Here is a 25799-nt window from a genome sequence, read left to right as displayed (position 1 = left end):
CTGACCAGGGGGAACATCTGCATGGAGTTTGTATATTCTCCCCATGTTTGCATGTGTACTCTAGTTTCCCCTATACTGATAGGGACCTTAGATTGTGAGCCCCATTGGGGACAGTTGGATGCTAATGTCTGTAAAGCGCTGTGGAATATAGTAGCGCTATATAAGTGCATAAAATAAATAAATTACTCTCAAATATTGTTCACAAATCTGTCTAAATCTGTTAGTGAGCACTTCTCCTTTGCTGAGATAATCTATCCCACCTCACATGTGTGGCAGATCAAGCTGCTGATTAGACAGCATAAATATTGCACAGGTCTGCCTTAGACTTTCCACAATAAATGACCACTCTGAAATGTGCAGTTTGATCACACAGCACAATGCCACAGATGTTGCAACTTTTAAGGGAGCGTGCAATTGGCATGCTGACTGCAGGAATGTCTACCAGAGCTGTTGCCCGTGCAATGAATGTTAATTTCTCTACCATAAACCATCTCCAAAGGCGTTTCAGAGAATTTGGCAGTACATTCAACCGGCCTTACAACCGCAGACCACGTGTAACCACACCAGCCCAGACCTCCACATCCAGCATGTTCACCTCCATGATCGTCTGAGACCAGCCACCCGGACAGCTTCACAAACTGTCAGAAACCGTCTCAGGGAAACTCATGTGCATGCTCATCGGGGTCTGGACCTGACTGCAGTTCGTCAGTGGGCAAATGCTCCCATTCGATGGCGTCTGGCACGTTGGAGAGGCGTTCTGTTCAGGGATGAGTCCCGGTTTTCACTGTTCAGGGCAGATGGCAGACAGTGTGTGTGGCATTGTGTAGGTGAGCGGTTTGCTGACGTCAACGTTGTGGGTCGAGTGGCCCATGGTGGCGGTGGGGTTATGGTATGGGCAGGCGTATGTTATGGACAATGAACACAGGTGCATTTTATTGATGGCATTTTGAATGCACAGAGATACCGTGACGAGATCCCGAGGCCCATTGTTGTGCCATTCATCCACGACCATCACCTCATGTTGCAGCATGTTAATGCACAGCCCCATATTGCAAGAATCTGTACAAGAAGCTGAAAACATCCCATTTCTTGCATGGCCAGCATACTCACCGGACATGTCACCCATTGAGCATGTTTGGGATGCTCTGGATCGGCGTATGCGCCAGCGTGTTCCAGTTCCTGACAATAATCTGGAACTTCGCACAGCTATTGAAGAGGAGTGGACCACCATTCCACAGGCCACAATCAACAACCTGATCAACTCTATGCGACGGAGATGTGTTGCACTGCGTGAGGCAAATGGTGGCCACACCAGATACTGACTGGTTTTCTGAACCCCCCCCCCCCCCCCCCCCAGTAACGCAAAACTGTGCACATTTCAGAGTGGCCTTTTATTGTGGGAAGTCTGAGGCACACCTGTGCAATATTCATGCTGTCTAATCAGCACCTTGATATGCCACACCTGATATAACACAGATTTAGACAGATTTGTGAACAATATTTGAGAGTGATGGGTCTTTTATGTATGTAGAAAATGTTTCAGATCTTTGAGTTCAGCTCATGCAAAATAGGAGCAAAACCAAAAGTGTTGCGTTTATATTTTTGCTCAGTGTATAATGGCCGGTATGGGGTAAGATATGTATGGCAGTGTCATGATTGTTCACCAGACAATCGTTCCACCATCAACCTGGTTCTGTCTAATGTGTATGGCCACCTTTAGTGGTGAATGACCTCCTGCATCGTTGACCACTTTGTTTTAATTTTTGGTTGAAATTTTGCTAATGATTAAGGATAATCTGATTCTTCGAGAGCGAGACATGTCATGAGACTTTCCCAACAGATCCACAGCAGATTTCCATGTTGTGGCCCATGACTACAGGAGACTTCTGTGCGGTAGACACAACCACGACTGTTCTCGTGTGTCAAATCACGGTGGTACATTTCTTTCTTCTCATTTGCTTAATGAATCTCCATTGCTTGAAAATCTATTAACTCTCACAACCACCAACGAGCTAACCAGTAAATGATACCTCATGCCTATACATTTTTGAAGGGGGGGGATCAATAGGAAAACATCTCCATTTGGAACATCTTTCCACGCTCCCTACTTTGGGGACACCAACGATATACAAGTCCTTTTGGATGTCACCAGTTCCTTGTATATTTATAAGCAGAATGGTGACCAGCGCCAGGTCCACCATTGATTACTCGAGAAGACGGTTGGGCCCGGTTACCCAAAACTAAAACTAGCTTTCAGTTAATGGTAATCATGTGCCAAGGGGGCTTAATGTAGATAATGAAACCCCTCTAAAAAGGAGCATATTAAAAACACAAAAAAAAACACGTGTCCTGGACCTCTGGGTCTAAACACAAGCTATTTCAACTCCATATATATTTTTCTTAAATCAGTATATATATAATAATCTCTGCTGACAAATTGACTTTAATCCCCTCCCACCCCAGTCCTGACCGGCTAATACTGTCAATCCTGTATGCATTGCTATGTACAGGGTGAATGGGTAATGGGGGGTTATTAAACATGTACAAAAACACAACATAAAGATTTTTCTTTTAAAAAAAAACAAGTTATTCCAACGATATACATATTTTAAAATGTTAGGATTTGGATTTTTTTTTACAAATTAATTTTTTTTCCTAGGTTTTTTTCTTACCTAGCAGTCAGCACCTATTGGAGAGTAAGAAAAAATAAAAAATGTACAATGATTGGGGTGGCAGGAACGTTAATACCAAATATCAAGAATAGCGCCGCGTTAACCCTTTTGTCTGTGCTTGGTTGCAGTGTGGCTATAAACAAAAATAATCCCCGCCCTCAGGGGTGTTTTTACAGGTTACTAAACTGCTAGGAGGGGTTGTCTATCCCCATTCCATGTCAATGGAAATGAAGCCAGAGGGCTTTGACTTTTCAGAACGTGAGAAATGTTTTTACAATTAATGACTCACAACGTAGGAGATACCGAACAGGTGCAAATTTCACAGCTTGCATGGCCATAAATCTCTCTGCAACGACTCTTTCCCCCAAGCCCAGTCTCACCCCACCCCCCACCTCCCCTTCCCGTCCCTGGTCCCTTCTCTCTGTCCCGTGATCTGTGAATCAACTCTACATATTAGGTGCAAAAGGCATCAGTTCCATAATTAAGTGACCCTCCCTCGTCCTTTCCACCTCATCTATCAATGACCAGCTTCGAAAAGCGAGTCTCCAGCCGCCTTCTGGGAAAATATTGAAAAAAAAAAGTTTTTAAAATCCTAATCGATAAACCTATCTGCTCCAGACTCTACAGCAAGCAGCAATTACGGTCCTCCCTCACTCTTCTACATAACTCTGGATTCTCCTTCGAGGGCCCTCATTCTTCGAAGCCTCTAGGCTTTCTTGCACTTTCCTTTCTTTTCTCGCTGTTGGAATTTTCTCAGTCTTCTTGCCCATGTGTCCCTCCACTGTATGACTAAGCTGGTCTTGTCTGCCACCACCCCATTTTGGTCAGGTAAGTCCTCGTCGTTGCCCAGGAGCAGATACTTCTTCATAGGCTTGAGTTTTGGACACTTGCAGGCGATGTCTTTGGAACGGATCCATAGGTTCTGGTCTCCTCTTCGGATTCGATTGGTTCCTTGTTTATAGACCGAGATGACATTGACTGTGAATTTCCACCAGTCTCCTACTTTGTCTGCCTTTAAGATATGGATCTGAACCGCTGGAAGAGAAGAGAAACCAGTACATTGGTCATTCAGCCCAGATGGAGGAGATCGAATGCGATATACAGTACAGACCAAATGTTTGGACACACCTTCTCATTCAAAGAGTTTTCTTTATTTTCATGACTATGAAGGCATCAAAACTATGAATTAACACATGTGGAATTATATACATAACAAACAAGTGTGAAACAACTGAAAATATGTCATATTCTAGGTTCTTCAAAGTAGCCACATTTTGCTTTGATTACTGCTTTGCACACTCTTGGCATTCTCTTGATGAGCTTCAAGAGGTAGTCCCCTGAAATGGTCTTCCAACAGTCTTGAAGGAGTTCCCAGAGATGCTTAGCACTTGTTGGCCCTTTTGCCTTCACTCTGCGGTCCAGCTCACCCCAAACCATCTCGATTGGGTTCAGGTCCAGTGACTGTGGAGGCCAGGTCATCTGGCGCAGCACCCCATCACTCTCCTTCATGGTCAAATAGCCCTTACTTTCAAAGTTTTCCCAATTTTTCGGCTGACTGACTGACCTTCATTTCTTAAAGTAATGATGGCCACTCGTTTTTCTTTACTTAGCTGCTTTTTTCTTGCCATAATACAAATTCTAATAGTCTATTCAGTAGGACTATCAGCTGTGTATCCACCTGACTTCTCCTCAACGCAACTGATGGTCCCAACCCCATTTATAAGGCAAGAAATCCCACTTATTAAACCTGGCAGGGCACACCTGTGAAGTGAAAACCATTTCAGGGGACTACCTCTTGAAGCTCATCAAGAGAATGCCAAGAGTGTGCAAAGCAGTAATCAAAGCAAAAGGTGGCTACTTTGAAGAACCTAGAATATGACATATTTTCAGTTGTTTCACACTTGTTTGTTATGTATATAATTCCACATGTGTTAATTCATAGTTTTGATGCCTTCAGTGTGAATCTACAATTTTCATAGTCATGAAAATAAAGAAAACTCTTTGAATGAGAAGGTGTGTCCAAACTTTTGGTCTGTACTGTATGTATATCAGGAATTACAAATATAGACATTGGAAGATACTGTACAGTTTGGGGGCATGCAAGCCTACGTCCAGAACATCTTTATTCATCTCTTATAACACAAATAACTTTTTGTTCTCCCTTTAAATGGAAGATATTCTCTAAATAAAATTTATTAAAATGTTTTTCTTCTTAAAAAAAATGGACAGAAATCTAGGGCATTGCCTGGAATTGATTGACGCACGTACACCGGGAGACTGGGTGGGACAGGGGGCTACTAAGTTTTGCTACAGGAACTATGAGATCTGTGTACGCCCCTGCAAATGGCCCCTACCTTAAGCTTTGTTCACATCTTCATTTGCCCCACGACTGTGGTTTTTTACTGTATGTTCCTACGTAAGAACGCTCAGCAGACTACTCTTTTCTAAACCGTAAAAAAAGCCTTATGCCGTATGCACCAAAACTGTATTACCTTAGTGTGACATTTTCCTAAAATTCGATTTGCTTTGGATTTTTTATTTGAAAATACAGTAAATGCATATGGATTGAATGTATAAAACCACATTCACACAGTGGAAGAATTACAGCCTTTCCCGACTCTACATGAACCTATAGGGTGCGTCTACAGGAATTCTCAGAATTCAACCCCACAGTTTGTGAAGGGTATAGCCTTGGGGTAGAGTTGGGTGTGTGGGGCGGCGAGTGCAGCCACATGCTTACACACCAGAGCAGGCGAGGACGTGTGACGGTCACCCTGGAGTGCTCTCAAATGCCAGATAATTGGGACATTTCATGCTTCATTAACACATCCACTATCTTCATAGCAATCTGCTGCCATTTCTGGGGACACCTCCTGCTGAATGTTTTACTAACAGCCCTGGGTGTACTTACCTCACCCGCTATACAATGTAACCCTGGCTATTCCTTAGCAGATGCTTACTGCTCCCTTTCCAGTCATAAGCTGCCAACATCAGAATGCGGGTGACATTTACAGCAGCCTGTATTCTGCTTCCCTAAGATTGGGGAATTTCTATTTCTGCATGTCCTTGATTCATATGTAAAAACGACGCAAACTTCACTAATTTCTCATTAACGGTAACTTTTTTTTTACTATTGGAATGATATTGAGCTGTTTGTAGAAAATTGACCCCGAGGCGGTAAAATCAGAGAAAAATGCAAGAAAAACATCAAAATTAACTTCAACCTGTTGTGTGATACAGGAGGATGCAAGAGCTCAGATTAACACTGACGCGTTTTGGACCATCATTTTGTGCCAGATCCTTTGAGTGCAGACGAACCTGATCAGGGATATATTGTCCGGCCTTAGGTCAGAGGTATGGGTGACGTAAAAAGCAAACCCCCCCCCACCCCTTACCCTCATAGTAATAGGTGCCTGATATCTGTGGACCCCAAAACATCCAGAGGCTGTGGCAGGATTTAGTCAACCAGGGCATCTGACCGTCCCATCTGCAGCCAGTCCGCACAGGAACACCAGAACCTTCCAGCTTCCCGCTGGGGGATGGGGGGGACGGGGACGGGACACCTTTGGAAAAATCAACATACTCAATCCTAAAGTCTTCCAGAATTTCTTATTTCACCTTCCAGCTGTGAAAACATGAGTGCAGGCTGTGGATGTGTCACCGGCCGGGGAGGGGGGGGTGCACGCGCTCCCGAGACGCCTATGTACCAGCTCTGCCACACACAACATACGCTCACCAGGTTACTCCATACAGAAGCCTTGTGGTTCTCTGCCTGTTGGGGGACGAAGAATCCCAGAATGTAGAATGTAAATCGCAGAATGGCTTTATTCTTCTGTGTGGAAATTGAACACATAAAAACCGCACACAAAAAAAAGGAGTAAAACCGCCAATAAATAGTGTTGTTTTATGTGCGGTTTTGTTGCGGATTTTCTGCGTACATATCTGCGCAGTGTGCAGATAATCTTAAGGTGGCCATAAATATCACTATCACACAAAACATCAGTTTTGTAGGGGGATGTCCCGACTGTCCCCCAACAGAAAATATCAGGAGAAAGAGGGATCGGACATGTTGAACTTCACTGTGGACAATTTTCTTGTTCTCACTCCGCCGGAGTTGTTGCGCAGTAGCTTATTCCCCTCTCCCCATTGAGAACACGTGCATGCTCAGCCGAGCTCATCATGCATGTGTATTGGGTCAGTAAGGTTAGCATTCATGGCTAGCTTCAATTCAGCTTTATTCGGCCGTCCTAACCACGGCCTTAGGGTACATTCTTACAACTGTATCCATTTTGCGGTAAGCAAAATACGGACGCGGTCCGTGTGCATCCCGCACTTTTGGTGGGCCACATTTCAAAAATGGACAAGAATAGGACATGTTCTGTGATTTGCGGCTGGACGGCACGGATGTGGAAAGCACAAGGATGACATCGGTGTGCTGTCCACATTTTTAGCGGCCCCGTAGAAATGAATGGGTCCGCGAAAAATGCTTATCGGACACCGAACGAAAATACGTTGACATGAATTCAACCTTACTGTGCAGAGTCATATTTGCAGTTGTGCTTCTTTTTCTTTCTGTAATGGATTGTGGATTTGTCGGATACGTCACACAGTGGACTTGGGGTATCTGACGTCACTGGGTGTTCATACACCGACAATAACCGCTGGCCAAACCAAAGTTCAGCCGATGGTTGTCTCTCCCGTCTCCCTCATACACGCATGCTCGGTTCAGCTGAGCGTGTGCCTTCAATGGGGTGAGATCCCAAAGTTTACGGTATTTCCCGGGACAGCAAAAGGATCGGGCAATATAATCAATCCTCCCTAACCTTCTCTCTCCCGACATCAATACACTGATGTTTATTGGGGGATTTTTACATCTGTTGATCAACCCCCAAACTCATATGTGGGGCATCACTAGAAAGCACCCCTTCTATACCAATCAAAGAGGAGATCGGATTAGAAGGTCCGCTCTGAGCGTTACCCCTCTTGCCCATGGATGGTGTCGGGCCCCGCAGTGAATAGAGCTCAGCCTGTAAACTCAGCAGGACCCTCGGGCTCACGACGAAAGATACCGATACCGGCCGTGAGTGGTCCATTCACAGCACGCAGCCTGCAGTATAAAGCTTTGTTCACACACACACGCAGGGCTGCCGTATATACAGAAATGACCCATTATGCAATTGTCTAACGTAAGGGTAAAATTAAAAATTTGTCTTTTTAAATGGGTAAAAACTAAACCTATGCTGGTAGGACGAGTCGGCCGAGGATTTTTTTACGTCGCCTAAATCAGGAAACATTTTTGTCCCAATAGTGGCAGAACGTCTGCGTTTTCTTATTTCTAGGAGTTTGCTGGTTTCCTGTAAACAGTTTCCAAGATCTCTGCTTGCTGTCAATGAATGGCATAATTCTAACTAGTTCTTGCTGCTCTCTTAATACTGATTTTCAGTTTCCACTCGCTGACAGCAGAGATTTAAAAAAATGGTCCCAAACTGAAATACCACCTAACTTTTTAACCATTTCTACAGCGGGCCACGAGGATTTGTAGCCGGTATAATCTTATTTGGACACAATGGTGTAAAATTCCCTCTCTATGGAGGCTGAGCTTTCAGTTCTCTTTGTGGGTTTTCCTTTTATCCGTGTTCCTCTTGGACACGACCCTTGCCCACGTTCCTCTGTGCCTGGCAATGCCTCGGCCCCCCTGCCACTTCCAGGCTGAGATACTGTTTGTAAGCGAGGCGTAGCCGCACGCCCTATCTTTGTAGAAGCCCCCCTCCACCCTTGCAGTCTCTCTGGGAAAGTTGGCAGCTCCGGCTTCCCCTCCATACAAAGCCGTGCCCTTCCAAGCCACAGAGATCAGACACCAGCGGATTAACCGGCCGTCCAGGAAAAGGAGCCCTCACGCTGAGGTGAAATAGCTGCAGTTTGTAAGTGAGCGGTCCTGCTAAATGGAGCAGCAGGCGTCCCTTAGATGCCCATTTGACGATTGTCAGGCACCCCCCGCTGGGAGGCAGAATGCGACATGTCAGGTTTTTTACTCTCCTCTTTCTGCAGCCGCGCAGGACGCAGGCGGTTTTTCTTGTCAGAACGCGGTGGCGGCGCGCCAAGGCCTTGTACAGAAAAGCTTGTCTTCTCATCTGCACCCAGGGAGGGAGAGTAAGGGCAGAGCGCACAGCGGGATAAACTAAATAGTCGTCTCCGGTGCCCACGGCGCTTTCCAAACCCCTCGCTCCGAGCAAAGGGGGCACCGATGGATTACAATTCTCTTTTCGCTGCACGGTCCTTGGTTTAAAGTCTTCTATCAGAAGTTTCACATTCCTTCAGCTCCACGTAAAACATATGGATATAGATGGTCACCACAGCAGATCTCGCCGCGGCCTGAGAATGCGGGCAGAGACATGCGAGTCGGGCATTCATTCAATGGCTGAGGTTTTTTTTTTTGTTTTGCCCCAATAATGCTCCATTATCCCATTGGGCACCAATTAGTATGCAAATCCTACAACAGCCTTGTTTTTGGAAAGCTACTTAAACTTCAGTGTCCCCTTTCTTTATTAGGCCGTTCATCTCATTTGTGAGAAGACGCGTTGGCGAGTTTCTCTCAGTTATGATCAGGTCTCCTTTCCTGGATCCTCATCGCTTGGAGGAGGACCTGCTCTGTCCTGCATTACACAGACAACCTGTTGAGATGAATGGATGCTGTGTAATGCTTGGTTCCTCCTGTGGTGGCGCTGCAGGGAAATTGAACGATTACTGCCAAGCTTCCAGCTGATTCCAGCAGGGAGAAATTTAGAAATCAAGCGACCTTTCTAAGGCCTCCTTCACATGTCAGTGAATCACGGACATGTGCTGCCCACGTTCTCCACAGATTTGATTGTGTTTATTTCCACATCAGCATTTTTCCACTGAACGTGGCAAACCACGCAGACCTGCACTACTTTGGTCTGTGAATTGGACCAAACAAGACCATTGAAGTCTACTGGTAGGAGATGAGCTGAAAACGAATTTTCAGCCTAGTAGTGTATGGATGACACAGGGGCCAAACATGGACCCTTCACAGATTTCATCACTGACGTGTCAAAGAGGCATAGATATTTTCGAAAACTGAGAACTCCTTTTAATAGGGGGAGTCCTTCATTCAGGACCCTCGTCCATTAAATGGGCTGTACAAGAAGGCAGAGGTGGGAATGCCCCCCAGTATATACCTGTTGAATTGCCCGCCGTTCCAGCACCGCCGACCCGATCCCCACTACACTGATTTACACTGTTCGATTGTCGGGCAGATTATCGGAGATGAACATTTGTACGAACGCTATAACCTGCCTATTTAAACGTGCCGCCAATCACTCGTTCATCGGGTAATACAGTTGTTGGTGCAGTCACCTAAATGATTGTTTCTGGGCAGCAGATCGTGCCGTCTAAACAGTTTCCGTCTCCTTCCCGACAATTGCCTGCTCCATTGGGCAGTGTAAAGGGTCCCTTACTTGGCTACATTGATGACGTCACATTAACACGTACCTGCTGCAGCCAATCAGTGGCCTCAGTGGTGCACTCCTTTAACCATAGTGGAGAATGGCTGCATAGACCAACCCATCATTTCTATATATTATATGGAGAGCATAACTATATGAATAGGAACTGTGTAAGGCTTTAGGGTATCTGCACACGGATGCAGGTTTAGGCCTCATGCACACGACCGTTGTTTTGGTCCGCATCCGAGCTGCAGTTTTTGCGGCTCGGGTGCGGACCCATTCACTTCAATGGGGCTGCAAAAGATGCGGACAGCACTCCGTGTGCTGTCCGCATCTGTTGCTCCGTTCCGTGGTCCGCAAAAAAAATATAACCTGTCCTATTCTTGTCCGCGGCTTTGCGCACAAGAATAGGCAGTTATATCAATGGCTGTCCGTGCCGTTCTGAAAATTGCGGAACGCACACAGATGCCATCTATGTTTTGCGGATTTGCAATTTGCGGACTGCAAAACACACAACGGTCGTGTGCATGAGGCCTTATTACTAACTGAAAATCAGCACAGATTTCCGTGCGGATTTTCGTGCGTTTCTGCACCAAATCCAAACCAAAAACCGCATGTCTTACTTGTGGTTTTTGCTGCAGATTTGACGTGGTTTTGCTCCACACGAGATCCACACGAAATCACACAAACAATTGACATGCTGTGGATTTCTAAATCTGCATGGAAAAAAAAATCTAATCTCATTCACTTTGCTGGTGTCGCATTATGCTGCGTTTTTTCCCACACGAGAATCTGTGCTGAAAAACCGTATGTAATCCTCAACATGCTCAGGTGGCCTGACGCTCCCTGTGCTGGCGCTGCAAGGAAACTGTTGCTGGTTTTTCCCCATAGTCTACAAATAATCACTGGGGATCCCAGCAGCAGAATATCCTGTGATCAGCTCATTGTCACCCGCACCTTCTAAGGGATTGGCGGAGATTTCCTTTAAATGTTGCTTTCTTTAGGGTGGTAAGATGGTGACTGGGGTCATGGGTTCTACATTCTATGGAGAAGTGAGCTTCTTCTTGGAGCTTATAGATCTGGGTGACTACATTCTCTAGAGAGCGGGAGAATGTATTGGCGCCATATGGATAAAAATCATTCTCCAATAACGATACTCATGACCATCTGATGGAACAGGGGCTCTTCCGAGACGTTACGGACACTCACCGTAGTCCTTCTTGCAATACTTCTTCATGTTGATCTTCAGCTTTCCTTTGGACGCCTTGCAGTAGGTGTCACAGTCTACGGAGAGAGAGAAAATCTTGGTCAGTACGGTCAGATTTTATAATCTCTTTTCTAGAGTAACCTCCATATTTCCGGTGTCCTATACCAAGTCTGTGTGAATGGCATCTTGCCAGTGGCCTAGCATCCGATGTTTCTCAATTAGCTTGTGTGCCTGATAATGGATGACTGCTCCCACCGGGGCCAACGCCTCTCATTAACCCCGCAGCTCAGAAACAAGTGAAGTTCAGCTCAGTGCACATTATCTGCCTATTATTCTGCTTGAGCAAGATTGATTGGAGGACAAATGACCACAAATAAACCATGTAATTAGATTAGGCCTCATTATTGTTTTCGGATCCCCCCTCCTCCTCCACCATTACATCTTCTCCTAGCTGGAAGGTTCAGAGCTCATACCTTAGTAACGACCTTTCCTCATGTAATGTGCAGGCTTGTAATAAGTTCTTGTGACAATGAGATCGGTATTTTATGTATTAAAGGGGTTCTCTGGGCATTTGGACTAAATAGGATATGGTGCTAACTAGTTTTGGGTGGATTTCCACAAAGTGGACTTTGATTCACCGCAAGGTAGCGAATCGATTTTCCCTGAAATGGTGTTAAAAAAACAATACTTACCTCAACCATTTGTTTGCAACGGGCCGACCGCCGCCATGTCGCACAAAATACCGTGCACTTTGACATATGAGGTCACCATGCCGGCTGACGTCATCACAGGCCGTGCAAGATTTCGCGCCAGATATTCAATAAAGATGGTGGCGGACGGCCAATCGTGAGCAAATTGATGAGGTAAGTATGATTTTCTTTTTTTTTCTTCTATTTTACACTGTATTATTACTGTCAGATTCCGCGATTAGCGATGAACGCGGCATCTGAGGGGTACAATGACGGGGGGAGGCGCAATCATTGCACCCACTACTTACAAAGAAATGCGATTCGTGAAGTAAATCGTCACGAAGCAAATTATTTTGAAAAATTTGTCGAAGCAGCCGAATCGAGTTTTTTTTAATACTTTGCTCATCTCCAGTGCTCACCTGTGGAGGGAAGCTCTTTTACATAGGACTTACCGTCCCTTGCACCCCGGTCCCAACTGTATGTATATAGTCAATGCAGCCGAACAGGAAAGAAGCAGCCACATCCATTCGGGACGCAGTGCTCGACAGTGGAGACTGCAGCATCCGGAGGGCGAGCGAAGGGTAACTCCTTCCCTCCACAGCTTAGCACCATGCCCTAATTAGACTAAATGCCCGGAGAACCACTTTAATTAGACTGTAAAAAAAAAACACACTAATTCCCTTTGCCCAGTTTAATGGGATCAGAACTTGTCAAGGCAAAAAAAAGAGTTCAAAATGGCCGTAATTACTGGCTGGTGGCAGGGGGGAATGCTTCCTCTAGAAAGGGCACCCCTATTTTAATAAGAACATAAATTTAAAAATTTCACAGTGAAAAATCAAGGAGGCTAAAAAATGATATTATCAGGTGCAAAAACGTAGGTGTCTGTCCTAAAAGTCGAGTTCCTGGTAGAGGGTGACATACGGTGTATAGCATCCAGCCATGGCATACAATGGGATACGTAAAAAAAAAGGAAAATACCAAAAGCTTCACTAAAAAGTGGAGCAAATTGGTGCATCTATGGTTTCTAACCTTTTTTTCCCAACATGCTCGACGGGGGACCCGGGATTAACAGAAAAGGGGCAAAGATTTGCGTAAAAATGGGCAATGTCGAAGTATCATCATTTTCCACAAAAATTCTCAAAGTAAGCCAAGTAAGCAGAAAAGTGTCTGCCCCTGCTCCAGATCTACCATCCAGCCTGATCCCGGTGATCTGGTGCAGGTCTTTTTGGATTCCTCTGCATAGAAAAAAACTCTAAAATTTTTCTATACTGTGAAAATAAAAGTTAACTGAGATATACCAAAAGGATATCTCTCAGCCATGGGCATGCATGGCGTCCTGCACTGTGACAAACTCTCATTTTGTAACGGTAGGAGATGGAAGCAATTCACAGAACTACGTGTTCTTAAGGCCAAAATGATAAGAAGTAGAGAAAACACTTGTTCCATTTCAACGTAGAGGCTGTTTTTAACCACCATAATTCAGCTCGTTGACGTGTGGGATGACATTGGGAAATTTACGAGCTGGAATAATAGTAAGTGTTGCCAGTGAAGTGAAATAAACTGATGAATCATTGTCTTCTAGGTTCTTACATCACAATAGTGGCGTTAACAAGTTGCAGATTGTGGCGCCCGCCATAATTGTTTCCTAATTTGCAACTTTTTAAAGTGTTGAGAAAGGGGGCTTAGTAGGAGATTTGAAACTGGCATAAATTATAGCTGAAATCTACACTGGGTCCTGGCCGACGTAGAGTTCAACTTTTTGGACACGGAAAATTAGAAGATGCACCAGAATTGTTAAGAGGCCTGTGACTGGTGATATATCTGAGGCATACTACTATATTTTCTGCTGCGGCTCTCTCCCTATCACATATCAGGAGGCAGTTGAAGGATCGTACTGAGCATGTGCGTCCACTTCAGTGAGGTGGACAGAGAAATGAGAAAAAGAACAAACACAGCAGGCAGTGCTAAACAGATAGATTTAATTGAATAACTCACTGACTACACTAAATTTTTAATTACTGTACATGCAATTACAAAAGTATTCAGATCCAGGGGCTGATTTGAAAACTGTAGACTATTTTTCGTGGGACAACCCCTTTATAAAGCAGGACATGAAAAAAAAAATGTTGACTGCTCCGAACTTCAGCATTGACAAAAACGTTTGAGAAGAAGGAACCACAACCCATCATTGACCAAATCAACCCGAACCGTCCACCTGCAGCAAAAAGTGGTAATATCGAAGCTTTTTCTTTTTTTGCTGTACCCAGCCCAATGACGTATATAATTATGCGGGGAAGCGTTGGAAGGGAACAATAATAGAGAAGATCCAAGGAGAAGACCTTCTAGAGAACATGACCTACGGCAAGTATAGGATAATGATCCTAAATCCAATGATTTCCCAATCCTCTAAGTAAATCCGTAGTTATCTTCTTATCACCAAAGTATTATGGGAAAAGTTGCAATCCCAGCTAACTGTCTGATTGATACATGTCCTCAGCAATGGCTTGAAGGAGAGAGATTCTGCCATTTCAATAAGTAATCCATTGTTCTTCTCAGATAAGAACCTGAACAAAGCTTCTTACGGAAGGGCAGTGCTGCGTCTTCCACCTCCGGTGGTCTCTTTCACCTAAAGCCTGACCCCCCTGTGAGACCTTTGGACTGTCCTATTGTCAGGAATGGCCCATTGTTCATTTGTGCCATTCAGGCTTGGCTTGTATTAAGGCAGGAAGAACCATTGAATTCTTGGGCTTCCTTTGTATAGGAATGTGTATGGACGCAGTGGATGTATAGCATTAGAGGCAAGGTCCATAGTGTCACAAGTCTGCGCTTTGCTTTTCATACAATAGAGCACCTTGAAGGATCATTAGTTACAACAGTTACATGGCCCAGAAGATACAAGAAGCGGTTGTGGAGCGATTCAGATAAAATGATAAGATCTTTCGTAAATTTAAAATTAGGCAAGAGCTAAAGCGAGAACTGATCGGCGCTAGTTGAAAGTGCCAGTGTAAAATGAAAGGAGGAAGAGGGGTCTGTAATACCGCAGTTCATGCCCTTTTGGGTTGCTACTAGAGATGAGCGAACTTCTGTTTTAAGTTCGGCGTCTAAAGTTCGGCTTCCGGTTAGCGGAGGATCCCGATATGGATTCCGAATTCCGTTGTGGTCCGTGGTAGCGGAATCAATAATGACCATTATTGATTCCGCTACCACGGACCACAACGGAATTCGGAATCCATATCGGGATCCTCCGCTAACCGGAAGCCGAACTTTAGACGCCGAACTTAAAACAGAAGTTCGCTCATCTCTAGTTGCTACTGTTGGCAGCACAGTCCTGCTCACATTAGGAGATGTGCTTTGAAGAGATCTGATCTGATCAGCCGTTTCACGGTGATCGCTGAAATGTTTAGACAGGGAAAAGCTAAGCGGTGCAACTGGGCAGAGCTAAGCGGTGCAACTGGGCAGAGCTAAGCGGTGCAACGGGGCAGACATAAGTGGTGCAACGGGGCAGAGCTAAGCGGTGCAACGGGGCAGAGCTAAGCGGTGCAACTGGGCAGAGCTAAGCGGTGCAACGGGGCAGACATAAGCGGTGCAACTGGGCAGAGCTAAGCGGTGCAACTGGGCAGAGCTAAGTGGTGAAAGGGGCAGAGATAAGCGGTGCAACGGGGCAGAGCTAAGCGGTGCAACTGGGCAGAGCTAAGCGGTGCAACGGGGCAGAGCTAAGCGGTGCAACGGGGCAGAGCTAGGCGGTGCAACTGGGCAGAGCTAAGTGGTGAAAGGGGCAGAGATAAGCGGTGCAACGGGGCAGAGCTAAGCGGTGCAACTGGGCAGAGCTAAGCGGTGCAACGGGGCAGAGCTAACTGGTGCAACGGGGCAGAGCTAGGCGGTGCAACTGGGCAGAGCTAAGTGGTGAAAGGGGCAGAGCTAAGCGGTGCAAGGGGGCAGAGCTAAGCGGTGGAAAGGGGCAGAGCTAAGCGGTGAAACGGGACAGAGCCAAGAGGTGCAACAAGGAACAGCTAAGCGGTGCAATAGGGCAGAGATACAGTTGTGTTCAAAATAATAGGTCAGATATACTTAACCTGATCAATCACTGTTTTTGGTAGAAATTATATTTCTACATGGCAAATAATTTACTAGCAGGTGTAGTAGAGTAATAGAAACCCAACAGTCATGACATGCATGCTGCTGATTCTCTGAAATTCAATCACTTATTGAAAGGGGCATGTTCAAAATAATAGCAGTGTGGAGTTCAATGAGTGAGGTCATTCATTCTTTGAAAAACAGGTGGCAATTATTGCCCTTATTTATGGAAGGAAGGCAGCAAATGTTGTACATGCTGGTTACAGTGCATTTCTCTCTGAAATTCTGAGGAAAATGGGTCGTTCCAGACATTGTTCAGAAGAACAGCGTACCTTGATTAAAAAGTTGATAGGAGAGGGAAAAACATATAAAGAAGTCCAGAAAATGATAGGCTGCTCGGCTAAAATGATCGCAAATGCTTTAAAATGGCAATAAAAACCTGAAAGATGTGGAAGAAAGCGAAAAATTACCATTCGAATGGATAGAAGAATAGCCAAAATGGCAAGGACTCAGTTTGTCAGATGACCCCCAAACACTGAATTCAGCCCCAGTGCACTGTGAAGAGAGTGAAGCATGGTGGACAAGCATCATGATATGGGGATGTTTCTCATACTACGGTGTTGGGCCTATTTATCACATACCAGGGATCATGGATCAGTTTGAATACATCAGAATACTTGAAGAGGTCAGGCTGCCTTATGCTGAAGAGGAAATGCCCTTGAAATGGGTGTCCAACAAGACAACGACCCCAAACACACCAGTAAACGTGCAACATCTTGGTTCCAGACCAACAAGATTGACGTTATGGAGCGGTCAGCCCAATCCCCGGATCTTAATCCAATAGAAAACTTGTGGGGTGACATCGTAAATGCAGTTTCTGAGGCAAAACCAAGAAATAGAGAAGAACTGTGGAATGTGGTCCAATCATCCTGGGCTGGAATACCTGTTCACAGGGGCAGAAGGTGGTGACTCCGAGCAACACAGACGTCCAGCAGTTCTCAGAAACAGCGGTTATACAACTAAGTATTAGTGAAGGGATTCAAAGGAAAGCAAAATCTTCAAACATTTTTCAGTTTATATAGTGAATGTTTGTAAAGAAGAATACAAACACTGCTATTTTTTTGAACAGTCTAATATTCACCTTTCTTCAATTTTTTTTAGAGGAACAACACAAATTTGATATATTTTTCTTCATGTTTTGATTTGGAATAGAATGTGTAGTGTTCCCAATGCATTTGTGTGGATAGAAATAAAAGCTGTTAGAAGGATTTTGAGCTTTATTCACTTTTTTTTAAACACACTGCTATTATTTTGAACACAACTGTAAGTGGAGCAATGGGGCAGAGCTAAGCGGTGCAGAGCCTCACAGTGCAATGGGGGCCACCAAACTTAACTATGCTTTCGGGCCCCAGAAAAGCCAAATCCGCCCCTGGTTACTTGTGTCGCACTACAAAGCCTCAGTGAGCCGCAGGGTTGCACAGCGCACACATACAGAGTAGCAGAGCTGTGAGCGAGAGCAATCAGGACGTTCTTCTGAAGGCATTCTCAGGCGCTTACACCGAGCTCCGGCCCTGCACCGAGCAAGTAATTGAATGTAATGAAATGCAAGCGGAGAGAGAATTACGAATACTCAATGGAATCCTACAACCTCTGCCAAGAAAAGAGCTCGTCGCGAACCCACACTCCACACGGGATGAGGAGGCAGCCTGCGGCATGGATCAGACGTTATCTGCCTCCATCAAAAACTGAGGAGCCCGCGACAGTCCGTGGAAAGAGGCAAATCTAACAGTAATGTACGAAAAAGTAAGGCTGGCGAAAAGTCAGCCCGGTGGACTTACTTACAGGGAGGACGCAGGCGCAGCATGACAGGGGCGACAAAGAGTGACAATCACTGCAAGCTCCATTTTGAAGGCTGTCTAGCATTAGGAAAACATGGTTGCATTCTTCGAAAAACAGCGCCTCACTTGCCCACAGGTGGCGTGTGGTATGGCAGCTTTGTCTCATTCACTTCAATAGAATTTGCAGATTTGCAATACCAGACACAACCCACGGACAGGTGGGGCGCTGTTTCTGGACCCCTGAGCGGACTATTACATGGTAGTGACATGGCCCCGGCTGCTCGTTCTGCGGCAGCCCTGACAGGCACCTCTTGTTGACAGTGTCGTGGATTAATGGCGGTAGGTTTAGATAGTTAGGCACATTCCCCGATCATACAAGCGCCTAAGGCCACATCACCCTCCGCATGCAGGCGTCAATCAGTGCTGAGCTCCGGACTGTGTCTCTAATCCTCCGAGATGTTTCATGGATTAACATGAAGACTGTTGTACAGGAGAAGTGTCGCTGCCATGTTACTGCCTGGACGTGGTGCGTCCCTCCATTATACACACAGGCAGGGATCTCACAGGGTCAGCTCATTACACCTTCACTGCCGCCCATTTCCGATCTGTTGGATCTTGAGCGGCTTTACTAAACTTGCTGCACTTTAGTGTGATATGGTCTGCTGAAACGGTGTATCTAAGCCTATACTGTGATAGCTGTCTGTTAAACTGGTGTATCTAATCCTATTATGTGTTATACTGTCTCCTGAGCTGATGTATCTAACCGTACTGTGTGTGATACTGTCTGCTGTATGTAATCCTATCATGTGTGATACTACCTACATCTAAGCCTGTCTTGTGATACTGTCTGCTGAATGAATTATTGCCTACTGAGTATCTAATCCTATCACATACTGAGCCTCTGTATCTAATCCTATCACATACTGAGCTGTGTATCTAAGCCTATCATGTGTGATACTGTCTGCTGAGCATCTGTATCTAATCTTATCATATGTAATACTGTCTGCTGAGCTTTGTATCTAAGCCTATCATGTGTGATACAGTATTATGAGCTGTGTATCTAATCCTATCATGTGTGATACTGTCTGCTGAGGTGTTGTACCTAATCCTACCATGTGTGATACTGTCTGCTCATCTAGTGTATCTAATCCCATCATGTGTGATACTATCTAATTCTATCACATTTGATACTGTCTGCTGAGCTGTGTATCTAATCCTATCATGTGTGATACTACCTGCTGAGCTGTGTATCCAATCCTATCCTGTGTGATACTGTCTTCTGAGCTGTGTATCTAATCCTATCATGTGTGATACTGTCTTCTGATTTATATATCTAATCCTGTCACATGTGATACTGTCTTCTGAGCTGTGTATCTAATCTGTGATACTGTCTTCTGATCTGTGAATCTAATCCTGTCATGTGTGATACTGCCTGTTGAGTTGGGGTATACCTCTCTAGATCCCAGGCACATGGAGGGTACTCTGGATGGGACGAGCTGTATACATCTGATGACTGGTGACATGAAGAAGCAGTTGGGGGTCGGACGGCAGGTCTTAGGGGCAGTACATGAATTTTTCCCCCGTTGTGTCAGGATTGCACAGAATCGATCCATTGTTTATTGGTGTTACCTGCGGTCCATTAGCTGCAGGCTGTCACACCGCCATCTCCACCGAGACAGCTTCTTAATGTCTCCTTTCATTGTCAGCTAATCCACGTGTTTCTCCTCAGTGTCAGGAGGCTGCTGTGTATGACGAGGGGCTGCTGAACCTTATCAGGCAGGTCCCAACATGAACAGCAATTCAAAACAGCATTATATACCGCCTCTACACCACACATGGCAGCTGGTCCGCTCATGAACCGCGGGATCTCCTGCCCCGGTGTCCAGGATGGAGGGTCTGGGAGGGGACCAGACCATGAAACAATGCCATATCTAGCTGCTCAGCACAGTACAGACATGCCAGGAGTCACCCACCCACATGCCCTCAGGTTACTAGGTTCAGTAAATGGTGTGCCTGGTTTTTGTATGTAAAGATTTATTATTTGAGCACTATGCATATCCATAGTCTTATGTATGCTTTGTATGGTATGTACTCACTGTATGGCGGCATTATTTATGCACTGTATGGTGGTGAAACATTAACATGATATGGCACACTTGAAGGGGTTGTCCTAGGATAGGAGATAGCTATGGGGCAGTGCACACGCTTGACCATCGCTTCATTCACCAGGTGGACTCAAAGCTCCCCGTTCTCATGATTGTGTGGGTGCTGATGGTTGGACCCCCACCAATCAGATACTTATCATGTATTTACTCGGTGGACTAAGGGCCCCCCATTCCCATGATTGTAGGGGTGCTGATGGTTGGACCCCCACCAAACAGATAGTTATGATCATGGGGGTCCCAGTGTTTGGACCCCCACCCATCAGATAATTATCATGTATTCACTCGGTGGACTCAGGGCTCCCCCATTCCCAGGACTGTAGGGATGCTGATGGTTGGACCCCCACCAAACAGATACTTATGATCTAGTAGGTGATGGTGGTTGGGTCTCCACCAAACAGATACCTATGATCATGGGGGTGCCAGTGTTTGGACCCCCAAAACAGATACTTATGGTCGTGGAGGTGTCAGTGGTTGGACACCCACCAGATACTTATCATGTATTCACTCGGTGGACTTAGGGCCCCCCATTCCCATGACTGTGGGGGTGCCGGTGGTTGGACACCCACTAGATATTTATATTCATGGGGATGCGGGTGGTTGGACCCCCACCAAACAGATACTTATGGTCATGGAGGAGCCAGTGGTTGGACCCCCACCAAACAGATACTTATCATGTATTCACTCAGTGGACTCAAGTCACCCCAATTCCCATGATCCCATGACACCCAGATACTTATGATGGTGGGGTGCCAGTGGTCGCCTTCCTCTGGCAGGGAGCTCCAGTCTCACTGCTCTTACAGTAAAGAATCTTCCATGTTGCTGAGCTATACAATACATAGTGCACAACAAGCTTTCTTTTTTACCTTTTTAGTGTATAACAATAACAACTCTGAAATGTTTGGGGCGTGACTTAAGAGAAACCTCCGTGACCCTCACTCCACAACCTTGATGACAGGCTTGAGGCCTAGCAGCCCCCCTCCCCGCCGCAGGCCGTGTTTACATACAAATTCTTCTGTAATTGAGCTTATGCGATTAACAAAATATTTACCTGAAATTGATTCAAAAATCCACTTTTCCCCCGATTCTACACATGAAAAATATTTCACGGCAATTACAGAAGCGGCTGACTTTGTAATTTCTAAAAATATGCCTGACTACGAGCGTGACCGGGCAAATGCTATCACCTGGCTCTTTGTGATAGGAAACAGAATTAAAAGCCCTACGAGCAACGTAAAAAAAAAAAAAATGTCGTCTGCGCCTCTCGCAGGGTCTCAGGCACACAATCCAATATGGCGGCTAAAAAAAGGAAAAATTCCACGTGCAGAAAACCAGCCATCCGGCCGACAGATGATTCAATCGTCCTTTATCGAAAAGCGGATTTCCGATCGTCCACCCTGAAAAGTGCAGAACTTACCGCCCGGTTCTTCTGTGCTGCTCGCCGCCGTCGTGGGAGGAGCTACTGGTATCTCTGTGCGTCCGGGAGAGAGAAGAAGAAAGACAAGATGATTAGCATCTCCTTATGGCACAGGGACAATGCAGTTCTCTAAGTGTCAGGGTTAGTCTTCCCTACAAATACGTGCACGTCTACGGAAGCGAGGCGGGGCGCTCTCTACTGGCGGGCAGCATTAATGGAAGCAGGGGTAGAGTAAAACGTCAGGACACAGGGGGATTACAGGACATAGAGGGGGCGGGGAGGGAGACTTATACCGGGGTATAAGGAGAAGGTAACATCGGGAGTAGGCCGAGCGTCGTGAAGTCTTTCCCGACTTTTCCCGGATTACTATGGAGGAAGCGCATTCATTGTATAATGAGAAGTTCTGACAATCTCTGGGTTTCCGTTCCTCACAAGTTTGCTTGCTGTCAGTGAATGTGAACATTCTTACAGCGCTCTTTCTTGAACGTGACGCAGAACTTTTCACTGTACAATGATTGAACTGTATAACCAGTAGAGCGGTGTAATGTCGGGGTCTGCTGTGGTTATAGCGGTGACGGGTGGTTCCCGCAGTATCCGTAGCGGTCGCCTCCTGATTGTTAAGGACATCTGCTCGTTGAAGGAGCAGAACCAAGTATTCAGCTTCACATGGACCTCTCCCTAATGATGCTGGAGGCGGCCATCATTGTGTTGGCTGGGCCAGTACCCATCAGGTTATATTCACACAGAGGATATTGTCCGCAACAAGACCCGCTGTGTATCCCATGGAAGAGACCGCAGCACAGCGGTTTCTGCTGTGAGATTTCATGTGGACCCAATCTAGGTTTAGACCCACCGAATAGAACTAAACCATGAGCAGGCTCCCACTGCGGTTGTGCGAGGGTCCGAACGGTAACCACGCCAAAAACGGACTTGTATATTCTTGGCGTGGGCTTGCAAAAGCCCTCAGCCCATTGAAAACAATAGGAGAGCGTTTCAGATTTGGCACAGTTTTTGCCACCAAATCTGCCCTGAAATCCTCTGTCTGAACAGACCCTCACAGTGCTGTTGTATCTAATCCAATTATGTCTGCTGAGCTGGTGTATCTAAGCCATTTGTGTGATCCTGTCCGCTACGCTGGTGTGTCTAATGACTATCATGTGTGATACTGTCTGCTGAGCTGTGTATCTAATCCTATCATGTGTGATACTGTCTGCGGAGCTGTGTATCTAATCCTATCATGTGTGATACTGTCTGCGGAGCTGTGTATCTAATCCTATCATGTGTGATACTGTCTGCTGAGCCCTGTATCTAATCCTATCATGTGTGATACTGTCTGCTGAGCTGTGTATCTAAGCCTATCATGTGTGATACTGTCTGCTAAGCTGTGTATCTAAGCCTATCATGTGTGATACTGTCTGCTGAGCAGTGTATCTAATCCTACCATGTGTGATACTGTCTGCTAAACAGTGTATCTAAATCTATCAAGTGTGATAGTGTATGCTAAGTTGCTGTATCTAATCCTATAATGTGTGATACTGGCTGCTCAGCTGGTGTATCTAAACCTATCATGTGTGATGTAGTCTGCTGAGCTGGTGTATCTAATCGTATACTGTTTGATACTGCCTGGTGAGCTGCTGTATCTAAACCCATCATGTGTGATACTGTCTACTTAGCTGGTGTATCTAATCCTATCATGTGTGATACTGTCTGCTAAACAGTATCTAAATCTATCAAGTGTGATAGCGTATGCTGAGGTGCTGTATCTAATCCTATGACAGGTGTGATAGCGTATGCTGAGGTGCTGTATCTAATCCTATGACAGGTGTGATAGCGTATGCTGAGGTGTGTATCTAATCCTATGACAGGTGTGATAGCGTATGCTGAGGTGTGTATCTAATCCTATGACAGGTGTGATAGCGTATGCTGAGGTGCTGTATCTAATCCTATGACAGGTGTGATAGCGTATGCTGAGGTGTGTATCTAATCCTATGACAGGTGTAAAAGCGTATGCTGAGCTGTGTATCTAATCCTATGACAGGTGTGATAGCGTATGCTGAGGTGCTGTATCTAATCCTATGACAGGTGTGATAGCGTATGCTGAGGTGCTGTATCTAATCCTATGACAGGTGTGATAACGTATGCTGAGCTGTGTATCTAATCCTATGACAGGTGTGATAGCGTATGCTGAGCTGTGTATCTAATCCTATGACAGGTGTGATAGTGTATGCTGAGCTGTGTATCTAATCCTATGACAGGTGTGATAGCGTATGCTGAGGTGCTGTATCTAATCCTATGACAGGTGTGATAGCGTATGCTGAGGTGCTGTATCTAATCCTATGACAGGTGTGATAGCGTATGCTGAGGTGCTGTATCTAATCCTATGACAGGTGTGATACCGTATGCTGAGGTGTGTATCTAATCCTATGACAGGTGTGATAGCGTATGCTGAGCTGTGTATCTAATCCTATGACAGGTGTGATAGCGTATGCTGAGGTGCTGTATCTAATCCTATGACAGGTGTGATGGCGTATGCTGAGGTGTGTATCTAATCCTATGACAGGTGTGATAGCGTATGCTGAGGTGCTGTATCTAATCCTATGACAGGTGTGATAGCGTATGCTGAGGTGCTGTATCTAATCCTATGACAGGTGTGATAGCGTATGCTGAGGTGCTGTATCTAATCCTATGACAGGTGTGATAGCGTATGCTGAGGTGCTGTATCTAATCCTATGACAGGTGTGATAGCGTATGCTGAGGTGCTGTATCTAATCCTATGACAGGTGTGATAGCGTATGCTGAGGTGTGTATCTAATCCTATGACAGGTGTGATAGCGTATGCTGAGGTGTGTATCTAATCCTATGACAGGTGTGATAGCGTATGCTGAGGTGCTGTATCTAATCCTATGACAGGTGTGATAGCGTATGCTGAGGTGTGTATCTAATCCTATGACAGGTGTGATAGCGTATGCTGAGCTGTGTATCTAATCCTATGACAGGTGTGATAGCGTATGCTGAGCTCTGTATCTAATCCTATGACAGGTGTGATAGCGTATGCTGAAATGTGTATCTAATCCTATGACAGGTGTGATAGCGTATGCTGAGGTGCTGTATCTAATCCTATGACAGGTGTGATAGCGTATGCTGAGGTGCTGTATCTAATCCTATGACATGTGTGATAGCGTATGCTGAGGTGCTGTATCTAATCCTATGACAGGTGTGATAGCGTATGCTGAGGTGCTGTATCTAATCCTGTGACAGGTGTGATAGCGTATGCTGAGCTGCTGTATCTAATCCTATGACAGGTGTGATAGCGTATGCTGAGGTGCTGTATCTAATCCTATGACAGGTGTGATAGCGTATGCTGAGCTGTGTATCTAATCCTATGACAGGTGCGATAGCGTATGCTGAGCTGTGTATCTAATCCTATGACAGGTGCGATAGCGTATGCTGAGGTGTGTATCTAATCCTATGACAGGTGCGATAGCGTATGCTGAGCTGTGTATCTAATCCTATGACAGGTGGGATAGCGTATGCTGAGGTGCTGTATCTAATCCTATGACAGGTGTGATAGCGTATGCTGAGGTGCTGTATCTAATCCTATGACATGTGTGATAGCGTATGCTGAGGTGCTGTATCTAATCCTATGACAGGTGTGATAGCGTATGCTGAGGTGCTGTATCTAATCCTGTGACAGGTGTGATAGCGTATGCTGAGCTGTGTATCTAATCCTATGACAGGTGTGATAGCGTATGCTGAGCTGTGTATCTAATCCTATGACAGGTGTGATAGCGTATGCTGAGCTGTGTATCTAATCCTATGACAGGTGTGATAGCGTATGCTGAGGTGCTGTATCTAATCCTATGACAGGTGTGATAGCGTATGCTGAGCTGTGTATCTAATCCTATGACAGGTGTGATAGCGTATGCTGAGCTGTGTATCTAATCCTATGACAGGTGTGATAGCGTATGCTGAGGTGTGTATCTAATCCTATGACAGGTGTGATAGCGTATGCTGAGGTGTGTATCTAATCCTATGACAGGTGTGATAGCGTATGCTGAGCTGTGTATCTAATCCTATGACAGGTGTGATAACGTATGCTGAGCTGTGTATCTAATCCTATGACAGGTGTGATAGCGTATGCTGAGGTGTGTATCTAATCCTATGACAGGTGTGATAGCGTATGCTGAGCTGTGTATCTAATCCTATGACAGGTGTGATAGCGTATGCTGAGCTGTGTATCTAATCCTATGACAGGTGTGATAGCGTATGCTGAGGTG

At 45.5% G+C, this 25799-nt stretch overlaps 1 protein-coding gene across 3 annotated transcripts in view; it reads right to left on the bottom strand.

Annotated features, from left to right (window-relative positions):
• Positions 1–2046: 2046 nt before the first annotated feature.
• NTN1 (netrin 1) overlaps positions 2047–25799 on the bottom strand; it is an 87808-nt gene continuing 64055 nt past the window's right edge. For all 3 annotated transcript variants that reach the window (XM_040437522.1, XM_040437521.1, XM_040437523.1), the window contains 3 exons: positions 21523–21576; positions 11345–11419; positions 2047–3707 (listed from right to left, as the gene is read on the bottom strand). In XM_040437522.1, the coding sequence (XP_040293456.1) occupies positions 3379–3707; positions 11345–11419; positions 21523–21576 (458 nt within the window). In that variant the 3' untranslated portion in view covers positions 2047–3378. The remainder of the gene's footprint in view (positions 3708–11344; positions 11420–21522; positions 21577–25799) is intronic.

Source organism: Bufo bufo, chromosome 6 (genome assembly GCF_905171765.1).
Source record: "Bufo bufo chromosome 6, aBufBuf1.1, whole genome shotgun sequence".
Taxonomy (NCBI): Eukaryota; Metazoa; Chordata; class Amphibia; order Anura; family Bufonidae; genus Bufo; species Bufo bufo.
Note: the sequence above shows the minus strand (reverse complement) of the source record. Positions and strands in the feature narration are given on the sequence as shown.